This window comes from Anabrus simplex, chromosome 10 (assembly GCF_040414725.1).
Source record: "Anabrus simplex isolate iqAnaSimp1 chromosome 10, ASM4041472v1, whole genome shotgun sequence".
Lineage (NCBI taxonomy): Eukaryota > Metazoa > Arthropoda > Insecta > Orthoptera > Tettigoniidae > Anabrus > Anabrus simplex.
In genome coordinates, this window is record NC_090274.1 from 23,546,542 (window position 1) to 23,564,201 (window position 17,660).

The 17,660-nt window shown below is 40.6% G+C and overlaps 1 protein-coding gene across 5 annotated transcripts in view; it reads right to left on the reverse strand.

The window, feature by feature from the left end:
- Window positions 1–17,660, reverse strand: part of LOC136882002 (HIG1 domain family member 1A, mitochondrial) — a 154,865-nt gene that overhangs the window by 10,159 nt on the left and 127,046 nt on the right. For 2 of the 5 annotated variants that reach the window (XM_067154487.2, XM_067154486.2), the window contains exon 3: window positions 2,710–2,818. In XM_067154487.2, coding sequence (XP_067010588.2) covers window positions 2,710–2,818 — 109 coding nt within the window. The other 3 variants (XM_067154490.2, XM_067154488.2, XM_068229462.1) reach the window with 3 other exon arrangements.

Here is a 17,660-nt window from a genome sequence, read left to right on the forward strand (position 1 = left end):
AATAGCATTTTTCCGTGATCAAAGGAAGTGTATACTCTGTGGCTTGACAGGTGGTAATCAAATATGGCTGCATGCAATGACATTACTAAGGATCAGAATATTAATGAAAGTGTTAGTCGCTTAGTAACCTGCTAAGTAGAGAATGCATTGCGAGTTAGGGTAAGCCTTCACCTGTAATCATAGCAGTGATCATTAATTGATTTGATTTTATGATTACTCAAAGTTGGCTGAACTTAAAAACCTATCAATGTCTCATGATTCACCGGCTGGTAATTTCGGAGAGAATAAAACAAAAATGAAGAAAATTGGTCCAGTAGAATGGACGGACTTGCCAAAGCTGTTTTAAAGTAAACTGTTTTCAAACAGATAATAATAATAATAATAATAATAATAATAATAATAATAATAATAATAATAATGGTAATATTATTGGCTTTATGTTCGAGTAACTACTTTCACAATTTTCATAGATCCCTAGATGCTAGGATTTTGCACTTAAGGAACTCTTTTACATGTTAGTAAACATACCACCACAAAGCTGACATATCCAAGCACCTTCAAATAGCACCAAACTGAACCGGATTGTTTCTGCCAACTTGGGCTTGGAAAGCCAGCACTTTGAAAGTCTGAGCCACTCAGCCTGGATGGCAATGCGTCCTCAATCAACATGACACAAATAGAATAGTCCTGTGGGGTTTATAACATCGAAAGAATTTGCTTTTCATTTAGACAAAGTGAACTTTTGTAATCGGTATAGCAACTCATTTGCTTGCAAGCTCTTTTAAGTCTTTGACCGAGTTATGAACCATGAAAAATGAACAAATTGTGTAACTTCTGTAACCTGCAGATCATCTTCCTATTCAGAGGTAATTTCTTTTCATATCAACCAAAGGGAAACTTTACATCGTTCTATTAGCAAATATTTTTTAAAGTTTTTTTTTTAATGGTGTGTGGCTCCTGAAGAGGCCTGGTACAGGTCTTTCGAGTTGACACTGTATATGCAACCTGTATATCTATGAGGATGGTGCACTACCTACGATGTATTCTAATGACGAAGACAGCATGTACGTACACCCTCCCCAAGCTATCGGAATTAACCAAGGAAGGTTAAAATCCCCGACCCGGCCGTGAATCGAACCAATGGCCAGCAAGCTAACCATTTAGCCATGGAGCCAGACAGCAATTAAGTTAATAATGTGCATCATATATGTGGCAGTACGACCTGCATCAGAGAACTGGCTCCCACTGTTCACAGGAATCAAGCCTCCCAAGTTGCACAGATCTATCCCCCTCAGAGAATTTCATAAAGTGAGGGCTATAGGTTCTGTTTTAAGTTTTTTGCTTTTTATTTTTACAATCTGCTTTACGTTGCACTGAAACAGATAGATCTTACGGCGATGATGGGATAACAGAGCGTAGGTATGGGAAGGAAGTGTCTCTGGCCTTAATCAAGGTACAGCCCCAACATGGGAAACCATCTTCACGGTTGCCGACAGTGGGGTTCAAACCCACAATCTCCTGAATGCAAGCTGATAGCTATATAGCTTAATTAAGGCCATGCTCACTTCCTTCCCAGTCCTATCCCATTGTCACTGTAAAATCTACCCTTGTCAGTGCACTCTAAAACAAATAAAATGGTCTGTGCAAATTTTGAACTACCTATGCACAGAAATCTGCCTACTCTTTACTTCCAACATGCTACCCATCTCTTCATGATGCTACCGACATGTTTATAACAAATTTTAACCCCCTCAAAGAATGGAAGGATCAGTGGAAAGCAACAACATATCTTTTCAGTTGCCAAGCTTGCAAGGGGATTTCACATATTACTCAAGATCTGGATTTCCCTGAATAGATTGTGCTATTCAAGCATTTCAAGGGTAGTCAAGAGGAATGTCTTAGGCAAATCCTTTAACTGTATAATTCAGAAACTTCGAACTCCACTGGGGCAAATGGCCTAGCAGTTAGGCCCCTTTAAACAACAAACATCAACACAACCACCATTAAACCCCACTGTCAGCAGCCCTGAAGATGGTTTTCCGCGGTTTCCCCATTTTCACACCAGGCAAATGCTGGGGCTGTACCTTCATTCAAGCCATGGCCGCTTCCTTCCCACTCCTAGGCCTTTTCTATCCCATCGTCACCATAAGACCTATCTGTGTCGGGTTGAAAGTTTCCGAATTATACACTATGAACCTCTATTAAAATATTAATATAGTACCCAATTTAGCTCGCCTTCAATTAAAATTTTCTCTCAAGACTTCTCATATGGCACAGTGAAGATTTGGAACTGCTACTAGAAAGAATAGAGGCAGACATGCCAAGACTCTGTTCATGTAGAAGGATGAGGATTCGATTCCCCGTCAGGAAGTAGAAAAATCCAGATACGAATTTTCCACTTCTGGGGAAGCACATACATCTGGGATTCAATCAAAAGGTCCACTAACCCTAATTGAAGTAAAATGTAATCTAGCACAAATATTACAGTTTCATGCATCAATTAGAATTCTACATGCTTTAAAAGACAAAACCACACTACAGTTTCTATTTGCACTATTTCCAACTACATCTACTTTAACACAAGAGAAAATATTCCTTGACAATATATCGAACATCAATAACCTGGATTTACAACAGGTTCTAAATTTCACACAGTGAAATGGGTGTGTCTAATGTAAATCACAGGCAATAATATAAAACTTAACATACCTAAAGGAACGAATGGTGCCTCTCTTGCCTTCCGGGCAAGTCTACTGCCCTGGGATTCCTCTTCAAATCGTTGGAGGGGAGAGACAGGCATCGTTGGTTCGTTAATTTGCTGAAAAATATAACCAGCAGAATGAGATACTAGGTCAAGGACAATACCACATACACCTTCATATTCAAATATATTATAAAATATCACCTCGTCAGGCATGATTCCACGTCAGACCTGCACAAAATTATTACATTCCATTACATAATTATAAACACATTTCAAATTCAGAATTCCAATACCAGTCTAATTTCAAGGTTAGGACAGTTTATCGGCCGAAATACTATCCAACTGGCATCGCTTCAATATCACTCTTCAAATGAAGAAGATATTACTTGTAAACAATTATTATTTTAATTATAAATCATGAACATATACTAACCTAAGAACAAAAGACCCGCAGCACACTAAACGACCTAGCGCTCAGCTGGGCGTGATGTTCAAGGAAAGACTCGCGAAAATGATCCCGTGATGCAACCACGACACGATGGTCACGGTAATGTATTACGTCATGTCAAAGTAGCCAACCCTAAAATGTAATTCACTGCTGGCTTACCTTTAGTGCCATTTCTATCACAGGAACTGATCACCTACGACTCCGTCACTAACTCAATGTCCACCAACAGTTAACACAAGATAACTCGCGGTCGACTACTGTCATCCCCACTTATATAGACGCGGTGTACGTGCAGCATCACGCTGACGTCACGTGAAAGTTCCGAGAAGTCTGACCAACCTCGAGCTGGATTAAGAGGAAACTGTGATATCATGATGAAAAACGTACTCCGATACATTTCAGAAATACAGTGTAATACAACTACTTCTGGTAGTCTGAAAGAAAACATGACGAATGTGTTTGGAAACAAGTGCGGTACCATAAACAAATAAAATATGGGAGAGTACAGTGCAATGTAGGTCGCACGTCCCCTCCGGCACATGTGGCTCTCGTGATCCAACACACGTCGGCCACAGCAGATTGATACGACCTCACATTAGTACGTGACCTCTGTCTTAACTGCTGTAAATAAACACAGACACGTGTCTAATAATATATATAAAGATACTATTATTAACAGAAAAGCGCAAAAATGTGCATTACATAAGACAATTATTCATCTCAAATTTCAAACCAGTAAGGCAAAAACATTATTGCTTTTGTTTAGTTAATGAATTAATACAATGGTTTGTAGGTTATTTTAGATCTGTTGACTTTGTTTCTGTTAATAATACAACTGTCTTCAACTTCTGGGGTCGCAGGAGTCTGCCTGTATCATTCTTGTTTTGGCCGGTGATTTGGAACCGGACGCCCTCTCTAGTCCTTTTTCAGGTGAAAATCCCATTCAGAAAACGATGGGGTTCGAATCTCATCCGTCCAGGTGGTAAGCCAGCAGTGACGCAAATCACACCTTTTAATCGATGGTAATAGTAATAATATAGAATGGGAAGATCAGGTTGCCTTAAGATGTTTTCTGGCTGTGATTATTTTTGGGGCGCGAGAGGTATTTTATTTCCTTCAGACCTTCTCTGGACAAGTCCGGTAAGCCATCTGGGACGTGCCCGACAGGGGAACAGGTAAATTCAGTTAAATTTCTGGGAGAAATTTTTGAACCGTTCAAAATTATAACTGTTTTCCGATAAGATGGATACTACTCTTCAAATCCAGTTTTGGAAAAAGTGATACGTGAATGGAAAAAAATAATTACAGGGATAAATATTAGCAGACAACTTCTTAGAAAACTAAATTCACCTTGATTGCTTAGCTTTTGCAGATACTCTTGAAATCTTTTCTAACAACAGACAAAAAGCAATCCAGTCCATAGAAAAACTTGATGAAATAGAGGACAAAACCGGACTCCAAATTTCATTTGAAAAGACGCAGTACCGTATATGGAAGGAAGTAAATCAAGATTCGACAATGAACCATTAATCACCAAATTCGGAAAAATAACTTCTAAGTAGATAAATTCACGTACATAGGCGTAATTAATCGATCACCAGGGATAAATTAAGAAGCAAACAAAGAACTGCTAAACAGCAAAAACTTACAAAATTATCTGGAACAGATCCTGATAACTGGCGGCAGGTCACAAAAACAGCACAACGAAAAACAAGAGAGAAAAAAATCTCAGAAAAGTCCTAGGACCGAAATACAAAGATGGGAAATGAAGAATAAAACACAGGATATGTATGAAGTCATAGAAAAGAAAATCACAAAACGGCCATTAAAATTAAACGGACACCAATACAGGATTGGTAACAACAACAGGCTGACAAAGAAACTTTTAAATCTAGCACTATCCCTGCAAAATAAATAAATAAATAAATAAATGCAACAATTGATTAGTGGAAATTAACGAAGATGTACGATCAATTGGTATTACCGAAGGAACCATTCATGATAGAAGCTTACTTTTAGTAAAGCAAATAAATGTTCACACAAACATGACCGCAGAAAGGAGTTCATTGAACGAATGAATAGATATTGGAGAGAAGAGAAGAAACATTTTACTAAATAAGTTCAAACGCGCTCCTTAGTTGGGAATAACGAATTAATAATAATGATAATAATAATAATAATAATAATAATAATAATAATAATAATAATAAAATTTACAGGTCCAAAACTAATTTCCAGAGGTGAAAAACACACAGACTCGGAAACAAACAGATATTCATAGTGATGTTAGAAAAAGCAGACAGACCTGACAGACTTACAAAACAAATAGTCTAACTGTATGAAAGCACAAGAAAACCCCAAGTAGACACACACTATGAAATGGATTGTCGAGATAAAAAAATGACATAAAATTGTCAGAAACCACTCACGAAGACGTAATTAGGTCTAAAATTCGTGAACGGCAAGATGACGAAGACGACGAACCGAAGAAAACGACCGGAACTACTTGGACCATAGAGAAAACAGAAGCCCAAAGCAAAAGAAGTACGGTAGCACAAAGGAAAGTAAACAAACGCCTCGTATGTACTTTCCTTAGTTCTAAATGGGTTTATTCTCAAATAATAATAATAACAAACCGGCTCCGTGGTGTAGGGGTAGCGTGCCTGCCCCTTACCCGGAGGCCCCGGGTTCGATTCCTGCTCAGGTCAGGGATTTTTACCTGGACCTGAGGGCTGGTTCGAGGTCCACTCGGCCTACGTGATTAGAATTAAGGAGCTGTCTGACGGTGATATAGCGGCCCCGGTCTAGAAAGCCAAGAATAACAGCTGAGAGGACTCGTCATGCTGACCACATGGCACCTCGCTTGGTAGGCCCAGCCCTTTCAAGGGCTGTAGTACCATGGATTTGGTTTTTTAATAATAATAACAGTCTAGGGGATATTAACTTGAAGATTCAAATGGGTTCCAAAGGCATTGTTGACCTTCCCCGAAATTTTTCATAACGATTTGTCTTACATTTAAAGTGGAGCTATATGCAGGTAGACCTATGTTTCAAGGTATATAATCCATCGACTCTTTTAAGACAGGAATTGGACCCAGGTCAATGATAAGTACGATCAGCTCCAAGGCCACTGCTCTTAGAAAGAACGAAATGACGAAGATTCTGCATAATTTGTACGTGTCTTAGAACAGATAATATTTACTGCACCGTAATTCAATTTGTAATTCAAGGGAACTGGATATTTGCATGCTTTTCTTCCCCGACTCCAGTCCATTGTTTAGTTTCACTAATGCATTTGTGTGTGTCAAATCATTGACATGTAACACTTATCATACTGAAGTTAAGCATATATAAAGAATGTCCGTAAAGCAGCAGTTGATGAGAAATTCAATATCCACTAAAAGGAGAAGACTGTTCATTATTTCCGGATCTTGTGACACTTCACTGTGGACAGGATCAAACAAAGATCTCATGAACTGCAGCAGGTGTCCGCTAAGGGTCGTATTCATGAACATGCATGGTGGAGGATCTAGCGATGGCCATAGCTAACATCCGTGACTTAGCTACATATTGGGCAGATTTAATTTAATATTTCTTTGCTTGTGTGTTACGTGACTATGTATTAGTTCGAACGCCCAGGCACATGGATACGAGCCCACTAACAATGATCAGTAAGAACTTAAGTATGGTCACGCAGTTGTGCACCCTACAAAAACAATCACGACTACCATCATGGCTACAGTCCAAATCCTTTGTAACCTCTTTGTAAGCCAGTGACCGACAGAACGTGGTTATGTAGGTAGAGTGGGAGGTCTGTTTAGGCTGGACGCACACAGGACTGGACGAAACTGTCAGCGACAAAATGTCTCGAGCAGGGGCGTAACCAGGCCCGGACCCATACGGGCCTCCGCAGACTTCTGGCAAAAAATAATATAAATATACCCTAGCCCAGAGGTGCCAACCTCTGAAGTGGGTTTTCAGTAATATCCCTACGCCGCCCCTCAGAAAATTTTCGCGTCAAGTCCAAAGTATCTTCCTACCTTCTCGATAAAAACACAAACCTTTGCCCTTTCCGACAGCAATCTATTCTAAAGTATTTCATATTACACCATAAAATTTGCACTTTACCAGTTAGTTCTGTTACAAAACATTCTTTGTAGCTTGTTTCGCACCAAAAAGCTGCTTTTCAGAGTGGATTTTCTTGAATCATCCATCCCCCTCTGATGACATTTTCGCCTTCTAGACCTTACGCGATTCCAGTGCAATGTGCTTAATGTACGCTAGAATTCCCTCTGATTTTTCCTAGCAACAGTGAAAACGCTTTCTGTGGTACTGTCATAAATACTTGTTCTTCTTATTCTTATTATTCTTCTTCTTTATCTGTTTACCTTCAAGGGTAGGTTTTCCCCTCAGATTCAACAAGGGATCCTACCTGTACCGCCTCAAGGGCAGTGTCCTGGAGCTTCAGATTCTGGGTCAGGATACAACTGGGGAGGATGGCCAGCACCTCGCCCAGGCTATGCTGAACAGGGACCTTGCGGTGAGATGGGATGATTGGAAAGGATAGACAAGGAAGAGGGAAGGAAGTGGCCATGGCCTTAAGTTAGGTACCATCCCGGCATTTGCCTGCAGGAGAGGTGGGAAACCACGGAAAACCACTTCCAGGATGGCTGAGGTGGGAATCAAACCCACCTCTACTCAGTTGACCTCCCGAGGCTGAGTGGACCCCGTTCGAGCCCTCCTACCACTTTTCAAATTTTGTGGCAGAGCCGGGAATCGAACCGGGCCTCCGGGGGTTGCAGCTAATCACACTAACCACTATACCACAGAGGCGGACGTTTTACAATATGTACGTAGAGGAATTGTCACTTGGTTGGATCAGCAGCAATTTATTGCGTTGAGTGTAACATGTATGTTGGGTATTCAGCCCGAAGGCTGGTTGGATCCGTAACAGGTTCACCATTAGCTGTCATAGATGGCCTACGTGTCACTGAAGAGGCGTACTAGAGAAATGACGAGTGAGGTAGTTTCCCGTTGCTTTCTTCACTGAGCCAGAAGTTGCTATTGCACATCAGTCTGCCAAGCCCACTGAAATGTGTGCACCAACCGACCCAATGAGCGACACTTTCACACCATCCATAGCAGGGACTGGCTGCATAAAGACAGGCATTATTAGCATCACTCATACCTTAGCCACTTTCATATTGTCAAAACCAAGGATAAGATTAAGACAGGTCAATGAAAGTAACAAATTTATTCTAGCCCATACCAGAAGACATAGTGCACTGTAAAAACTACATCTTGCCACAAAGGCCTGAGCGAAACATAGCACGAAATCGTCATTGAAGTTTTACAATTAATATGTTCAATATCCTTGTTACAATTTTAAGGTCCCAGCATTTATTTTGCGACTGAAGATGTCCTGATAAAGGACGAAACATGTATCGAATTTTAATGTCGTCTTAATAAAGGCAGGCAATTTATATTGTATTGTAAAGGTGGAGTGTATGATCAAGAACTGCATAAGTACTTTTATTCTCACCTTCCCAGATGAATGCTTTACGTCACACTCACGTCATACAGCTCGGGGATCGGAAGTTCAGCTTCCGGTGTTCTATACGCACTTTCAAGTCAAGAAATAGAGGAACAATAAGATGGTTGTTATATCTTAAATCCTACAAAATGTTGGGAAACATCCGAGTAGGAATTGCGATCAGAAACTGTTCTGTCACTAGTAGGGCTCTTAGGTTTTAGAAATGCCAATAAGGGACTGGTTACGTCGACACGACATAACATTTGCTCAAGAAAACACTGAGATACAATTCTTTCTTCCTTCTTTAATCATTTTACCCTCCAGGGTTGTATTTTTTTTTCATGGGACTCAGCGGGGGATCACACCTCTACCACCTCACCTGGAGCGTGAGACTTCGAGTCGTGGGAATACGACTGGGGATAAGGACCAGTACCTTGCCCAGGGGCCTCACCTGCCAAGCTGAAATGGGGCCTTGTGGGGGTGGGGGGATGGGAAGATTGGAAGGGATAAACAAGGAAGAGGGTAGGAAGTGGCCTTACGTTGGGTACCATTCCGGCATTTTCCCGGAGGGGAAATGGGACACCACGGAAAACCACACCTAGGATAGCTGAGGTGGGAATCGAACACCCCTCTACTCAGTTGACTTCCAGAGGCTGAATGCACTCCGTTCCAGCCTCGTTCAACTTTTCAAATTTCGTGGCAGAGCTGGGAATCGAACCCGGGCCTCCGGGGGTGGTAGCCAATCACACTAACCACCGCACCACAGAGGCGGAAATAATAATAATAATAATAATAATAATAATAATAATAATAATAATAATAATAATAATAATAATAATAATAATAATAATAATAATAATAATCGTATGGCTTCAGGAACCATGGACAGACATTTTAAATTTGACGCCATCTGGTTGTCTGTTCGTCAATTTCGACGTTCCGTTTTACTCCAGGCCAACTGGATGGTAGAGAACCGAATTACTCTTGGGCGTCTATGACTGAAATATTTTTAGAGAAACTTCAAATTATTATTATTATTATTATTATTATTATTATTATTATTATTATTATTATTATTATTATTATTATTATTATTATTACGGAGATATCCGTGGAGTAGAAAGAGGTGAAAGTAGGTGCTGGGTGGAATGGGTCGAACTACGATATAAAAAATTAATTTATAGTTTTAACATAGGTTATATTTCTTTTAGAATCTCAAACTTAACAAACTTTTCTCTTGGTGAAATAATCAAGTAATAGGTACAAATAGCAATCTTGGAAAAAAGAACAGGAAAACCCAACATTAGGGAATTTTACAGATTTGGGGCTTCAAGCCCTTAGTTTACAAATTCTGAGATATCGGATCCAGTTTACAAAACTTTGAAAAATCTCAATTTTTTAGACAAGAACCGGAATATTCCAATTTAAGAGCACATTGCTCCAACAACTGTACAGCCTTCCAGAGGCGCACCTCAATATTGCAGTTGAATTCAGAAAACACAGAAAAGAGCTACATGCTCTCCAACTTTAACAAATTTCTTACAGCCTACTCAAGGCAACATTACATCAAAATCTTACAATCTCTGACCTCTCAAAGCACAATTTCCATTTAACAAAGTTTAGTACACAGGGTTTTTTTAGTACCCAACCTAGTGGGCCTTTGTGGAAAAAGAACAGGTTAAATTAATGGCCCGAAAGACAAAGGCGTACACTTGCACTCCCAGAAACTTTAAAACCCTAATTGGGCTCTCGGCCCGATGATACAGAGGCTAATCCCAAACTACGGAGGTCACTAGAGTGAAGGTTAATTTTAACACTTTACCAAAAGAGAAAAGTTAGCCACCTCAAATTAAATTGAAGGGGAGCTTGAGAGGGTTACGCACTCTCTATCCCCGATTTACAGTTTTAAGACTGTATGAAACTTTACATTAGCTGGAAGAAAATTTACATTTTAGAAAAAGAAGGTTTCGGCACATAGTTAGAAATCTGAACCTTCCCCTCGTGTAAGTCTGCGGAGGTAGGTACAGAAAAATAAGCCTGGTTGACATTACCTTGGCTGGTGGACTGCCTGACGAAGAATGAGGCGCCCCGTCTCCTACATTAACACACACACACACACACACACACATACACACACACAAGGAGACGATCAATGAGACAATGTAGCCAGAAAAGCCTCAGCTTATATACCCGAGGGGATTGTTCGAGAGGATTCTAGACTAATTAGGACACACCCTCTCAATTTTATTGGCAAATTCAAAAGTTACATCCAAAGAACCACAAAGAAGTCTGTGATAGGCTGGAAAATAATTACAGAAAATTCCAATTTGCCAGATTCAAAACTGGCGGAACGAGAAGGAAGTGTTACAAACCTTGTAATATAAAGAAAAGAAATGAAAGTTGATTTACCTAAAAAAAAAAAAAAAACATAAACACAAAATTTCTTTCAATAACAACTTCTTTACCTTGCACCAGAGTGCATGACCACATTTCTCCATAGATGTAAATGTCCAAATTTCTTGATGTACAGCAAAAACAAAACAAAATACCTCCAATCAGTTTAGGAAACTTAGAAATGACAAACTTTTCAATTATGCAGTAGTGACATATTTTGATTAATGTCCCAACTTCATGCAATAGCAGTTTCACGTTCTGTTGGATAGATAGAGTACATTAAGGCGCTTCTTTTAAATGCGCGGAGTTGAGGTGTACCTCCCGGTACAATTATTATTATTATTATTATTATTATTATTATTATTATTATTATTATTATTATTATTATTATTATTATTATTATTATTATTATTATTGCTAGTTGCTTTACGTCGCACCGACACCAGATAGGTCTTATGGCGACGATGGGATAGGAAAGGGCTAGGAGTGGGAAGGAAGCGGCCGTGGCCTTAATTAAGGCACAGCCCCAGCATTTACCTGGTGTGAAAATGGGAAACCACGGGAAACCATCTTCAGGGCTGCCGACAGTGGGGTTCAGACCCACTGTGTCCCGAATACAAGCTCAGAGCTGCGCGCCCTTAACCGCACGGCCATCTCGCTCGGTCTGTGAAAGAAGTAAAGCCGCTGATATTCATCAAGGAAGGAAATATCGGCGCATTTCTGATTATTGCTGTTTAAAGGCTTACTACGGTGTCAGTTTTCTGTCCACGATATTTCCAGATAATACCCGCCCAATATTCTAGGATCTACGTATGAGTAGATTAAAATGTGTATTTAGTTACCTCTTGAAACTTATTGATTGGTGTAGTCCCATTGTTTGTTCATGTCAACTCAGTGAGTTATGGAGAGGGTACACAACACAAGTTAATTGAACCATGTATGCTCAGAACTTCAATACCTGTCCCACGTCGAGGCCAACTACTTCTCATCCTATCTTTTCATATTCTAATAGCACACAATATGAAAATGCAAATCCACAGCCTGTTTCCAGTCATTCGATCTGATCAGGAATGGAATGAATGAAGCCCCCTTCTAGCGGCGAGGATAGGAATTCTGTCGGCTGCCGTAGCCTGTCGCACTCCTCTGGGGCAATGATTAATGAAAGGAAATGATACTACAGATTGTTGCTGGAATGAAAGATGACAGGGAAAACCGGAGTACCCGGAGAAAAACCTGTCCCGCCTCCACTTTGTCCAGGACAAATCTCACACAGAGTGATGGGATTTGAACCATGGAACCCAGCGCTGAGAGGAAGGCACGCTGCCGGCTGAGTCACGGAGGCTTCACAAAATATCACAGAATATATTGCTAAAATTATTAAAAGTTCCTGAAATATTCTAAAACACTCACAAATATCCAGGATTAGGATGGCACCGTAACAGCATATAATTGGGAATGTAAAGAAATTCGTCAACCCCGGAGACCCGGGTTCGATTTCCGGCTCTGCCACAAAATTTGGAAAGTGGTACGAGGGCTGGTACAGGGTTTACTCAGCCTCAGGAGGTCAACTGAGTAGTGGGGGGGGGGTCGATTCCCACCTAAACTAACCTCGAAGTGGTTTTCCGTGGTTTCCCACTTCTCCTCCAGGCAATTGCCGGGATGGTACCTAACTTAAGGCCACGGCCGCTTCCTTCCCTTTTCCTTGTCTATCCCTTCCAATCTTCCCATTCCTCCGCCAGGCCCCTGTTCAGCATAGAAGGTGAGGCCGCCTGGGCGAGGTACTGGTCCTCCTCCCAGTTATATCCCCGACCCCAAGTCTCACGCTCCAGGACACTGCCCTTGAGGCGGTAGAGGTGGGATCCCTCGCTGAGTCGGAGGGAAAAACTAACCCTGGAGGATAAATAGATTAAGCAAGCAAGAAAGAAAGAAAGAAAGAAAGAAAGAAAGAAAGAAAGAAAGAAAGAAACTCGTACAATGTTCATCATATTAAATGATGATCAAAATTACAATTTTAATGAACTCATTGACTAAGAAAAGGAGCCTCTGTGGACCAGGCGGCAGCGCGCCGGCCTCTCACCGCTGGATACCGTGGTTCAAATCCCGGTCACTCCATGTGAGATTTATGCTAGACAAAGCGGAGGCGGGATAGGTTTTTCTCCGGGTACTCCTGTTTTCCCTGTCATCTTTCATTCCAGCAACACTCTCCAGTATCATTTCATTTCATCTGTCAGTCATTTATCATTGCCCCAGAGGAGTGTGACAGGCTTGGGCAGCCGGCACAATTCCCGTCCTCGCCGCTAGATGGGGGCTTCATTCATTCTATTCCTGACCCGGTCGAATGACTGGAAACAGGCTGTGGAGTTTCACTGACTAAGAACAATATTCTAGGGTCTGTGTGCGAGCAGCGTATTAATAGCATGACAGTGATAATTATTTTTATTGTCCGGCTCCATGGCTAAATGGTTAGCGTGCTGGCCTTTGGCCCAGATGGATCCGGGTTCGATTCCCGGCCGGGTCCGATATTTTAACTTTCACTGGTTAATTCCGATGGCTCGAGGCTGGGTGTGTGTCGTCTTCATTATTAGAATTCATCATAGGTAGGGCCCCACCCTCATAGACGCGGAGGTCGTCTATACGACGTCAACTCGAAAGACCTGCACCAGGCCTCTTCGGAGCCCGGAGGACACGCACCATTATTATTTTTATTATCCGTTTAGTATCAATTAAAACGTAAAAAATTAACATTAAAATATCACTCCTTTATAGGCCTACAACAGCAATAATAAATTACGTTTTCGAGAACTTTTAACTCCCTAAAATTGGCAACTCTTAAAACGACAATCATTATCAATAATATCCTGTCCTGTAATAATTCACTCATTCGGCATTTACTGCTGAATGTCCACGTCGGTTATTAGTAACCTTAGTTTGTATTCAACAAAATAACGGAATGAGTTATAAGCAGACTTGGGAAGTAGCCTATCTGAGTTAAATGAATTGAATACTTCTCTTAGTAATGTTTACTTGTAATCATTACTTTTCACAAAATGTTTTTACTTGCAATTTACTTCTTGAAATAAAATTGTAATCGTTACTTTCCAGTAATCGTCATACATAGATCGCATCAAGAGTTTGTACAACTTTAGAGCCCCAGTACTCGCGTGACGTCACAGCAAGAGAGGAAAAAAAAAAAAAACCCGCCGCGCACTCTTTCGTTCACTGGCAGCTGAGAGAGATTTGTATAGTCTAATCCTGTACTACGACTTCCTGAGTATGCACGTAATCGGTAATGGAACAGAAAGAAACACGTACCTGAGAAAGGTTTTTCCACTCCCCTATTTTAATAAATATTGTATATTGGATTAGGTGGCCCTCAAAATAATGATAACTTAAATTGAGTGTGAAACGCAAACTTTGTTTGGGAGCAATCTTTTCGAAAGTTTCAAGGTATCATGTTTAGTCTTACTTAAAATCTCTATGTTAAAAAACGGATCGATCAATCAATCAATCAATCAATCAATCAATCAATCAATCAATCAATCAATCAATCAATCAATCAATCAATCAATCAATCAATCAATCATCTGCATTTAAAGCAGTCACTCAGCTGACAGATTCCAAATCTATTGTCTACCTAGTCTTTTCTTAACAAAGAATGTGGAAATTTATTGAACATTTCCCTTGATAAATTATTCCAATCCCAAACTCCCCTTCCGATAAACTAATATTTGCCCCAATTTGTCCTTTTGAATTCCAACTTTATGTTCATATTATGATCTATCTTACTTTTTAAAAACAACTCTCAAACTTATTCGTCTACTAACGTCATTCTACCCCATCTCTCCACTGACAGCTCGGAACATGCTACTTTTAGTCGAGCAGCTCGTATCCTTTTACCCAAGTCTTCCCAGCCCAAACTTTGCAACATCTTCGTAACTGTACTCTTTTGTCGGAAAAACAAAACACACCAAATGATGACATATTTTTCATTAAAAAATTGGGTGCACAAGTGCAAATATATACATAATTTGCTTTATGTCGCTCCGACACAGATAGGTCTTATGGCAACAAGGGGTAGGAAAGGGCCCTAACGAAGGTACAGCTCCAGCATTTCTCTGGTGTGAAAGTGGGAATTAACGAAACATGTGAGAAGAAAAGTCTGTCATTTCCTAAAGACTGGCGCTCTGTAAAGTAACTATAATTTTACCGATTTTATTTATTGAAAAAGTAATCTGTAATTGAGTAAAATGTTCCTCAGGTAACACCAATTCAGCCCAATTAGTTTTATTTTGTACTGTTCCCAATACTGGTTGTGTAGAGCCCTGCGCGGATATACAAAATATCAGTGGCGAATATAGAATATATTTTTTTTGGGGGGGGGGGGCAAGATTGATGTAAGGTTAGATTAAGTAAATTTTAAGAGGTCAGACGATTACAAACACTTTAGAAAGGAAAAAGGAAACATTGATTTGGGCTGATACATAAATACATACATACACACATACATACATACATACATACATACATACATACATACATACAAACATACATACATACATACATACATACAGTACACCAATGGTTACAAAACGAAGTCCAGGTTTCTTGGTACACTTGCAAACTTATCAAGAACTTCTTCATCACTAACTATAATGTCTCTGTGGATAGAGAGTAAAGCAAGCCCGTTAAGCCTACTTTCAGATGTGCTGTTCCTTAAGTAAGTCTTCAGTCTCCTTAGGCTAGAGAAAGTTCTTTCTACGGTTGCGATAGAAACAGGAAGAACGGCGAGTAATTTGAAAAGGGTATAAATGTTGGGGAAGAAAGTCTTGTCACATTTTTCTAGAGAACTTACAGCCATTTTGGGAAGATTTGAAGGATTTTCCTGACTCCACTTTTCTTTCCACAACATAAACTCACTTTGCACAATCTCTTTATGTGACAGATTTCCTTCGTAGAAACTAAAAGCAGCCTCCAATGAACCGAAATCTGTTACGATACACAATTGTGGAAGGATGTTTTGTAAGGATGCAACTATTTCCTTGTGAGATTCAAAACATTATTTTAGTGAGTTACAAAAATCGTCCAGGTATGGCACATAAACTGCTAACTGTTGGCTCGGAATCTCAACAACGATCGAAAATTCCCATCATTTTGGTCCGGTTCTTCAAGGCTTATACATTTTTTCGGGGGGGGGGGGCAGGCCCCCTGCCCCCCCCCCCCTTATATACGCCCCTGCAAAATATCATCCGGATCTGCTCCGTACAGTAGCGGCGATTGTGGAGAAAACCTTACATTTTTATTCCAGTTTAGCCAGCTGAAACTAGGAATCATTCGAATTATTTTAAAAAAATGCAATTTGTACTGCACAAGCCCTGTTGTCTTATAAAGTAATTCTTTCGTTTAATTTCTTTAATTATTAACAAAATTATTAACGGAAATACGCACAAAATATCTTTCGCCGTGGCTAACCGATCTGCATAGCACCACAGCAAGTAGCGGAGACTTGTGCACAGCGTATAACATGTTCTGGGAGGAAGGGTAGCAACATGTGGATAAATGTTTTCATTAACATTGTTTATTAAATTTGTTTCGTTAACATTAACTTTGGTGTGGACTAACCCTTAATAAACTTCTGTTAACAAACTTCTTCAACAGTGTCCACACCAAAATAGCTGTTTGTGAGGTTACAATTGGTAGAGTCAGGAAGAAGAACATACAGCTGCAGCTTTCATTTATTTTAGTGAGTACAATTAGAGAAAAGCGCAGACGCGAAGTGTAGCAAAGAAAACTACTGGAAAGGCGAGTAGAATTAAGTTTGGAAAGAACACATATGTCAGAACCTTTAATTCATGATACAGCAGGCTTTCAAAGTTCTCTTGAGAATGCCCCCACATGACTTTCAGTTCTTGTTGACAGTAATTGTGTCTGAAATTGCAAGTAATGATAGAGATTATCGGAAAGCCGGCTCCACAAATACCACGAACCTGCTACGCTGGCGTAGCAGAGGGAGAGGTGATACTCCCACGTGGCGCGTCCCGGTGGGGGATAGGGGGGTCCTAACCGGCTTGCCGGCGGACTTGAGGGAAATAAAATACCTCTCGCGGACCAAACACACTACCCCCTGCGGGTGGGGGACGCACATGTAGAATACACCCGCGGTATCCCCTGCCTGTCCTAAGAGGCGACTACAAGGGGCGATCAAGGGATGATTGAATTAGAACCATGAAACTACTCTTGATTCGTACCATCATGCGGGGAACACCATGGGTTGCATGTACTTGCGAGTAGTATCACTAACTTGGTACGAAATAGGTTTGTGATTAGTTGCAGTAAAAAGCCTGGCCTGGTAGATTCCAGTACCCGTGCGTTGTACCCATGTGGGCAACACCGCGGGTCTGGGCGTAGCCTGTGAGTTGTACCACTATATGAGCGACACCGTGGGTCTGGGCGTAGCCTGTGAGTTGTACCACTATATGAGCGACACCGTGGGTCTGGGCGTAGACTGTGAGTTGTACCACTATATGAGCGACACCGTGGGTCTGCGTTGCCTGTGATTAGTACTCACTATGTGAGGAACACCA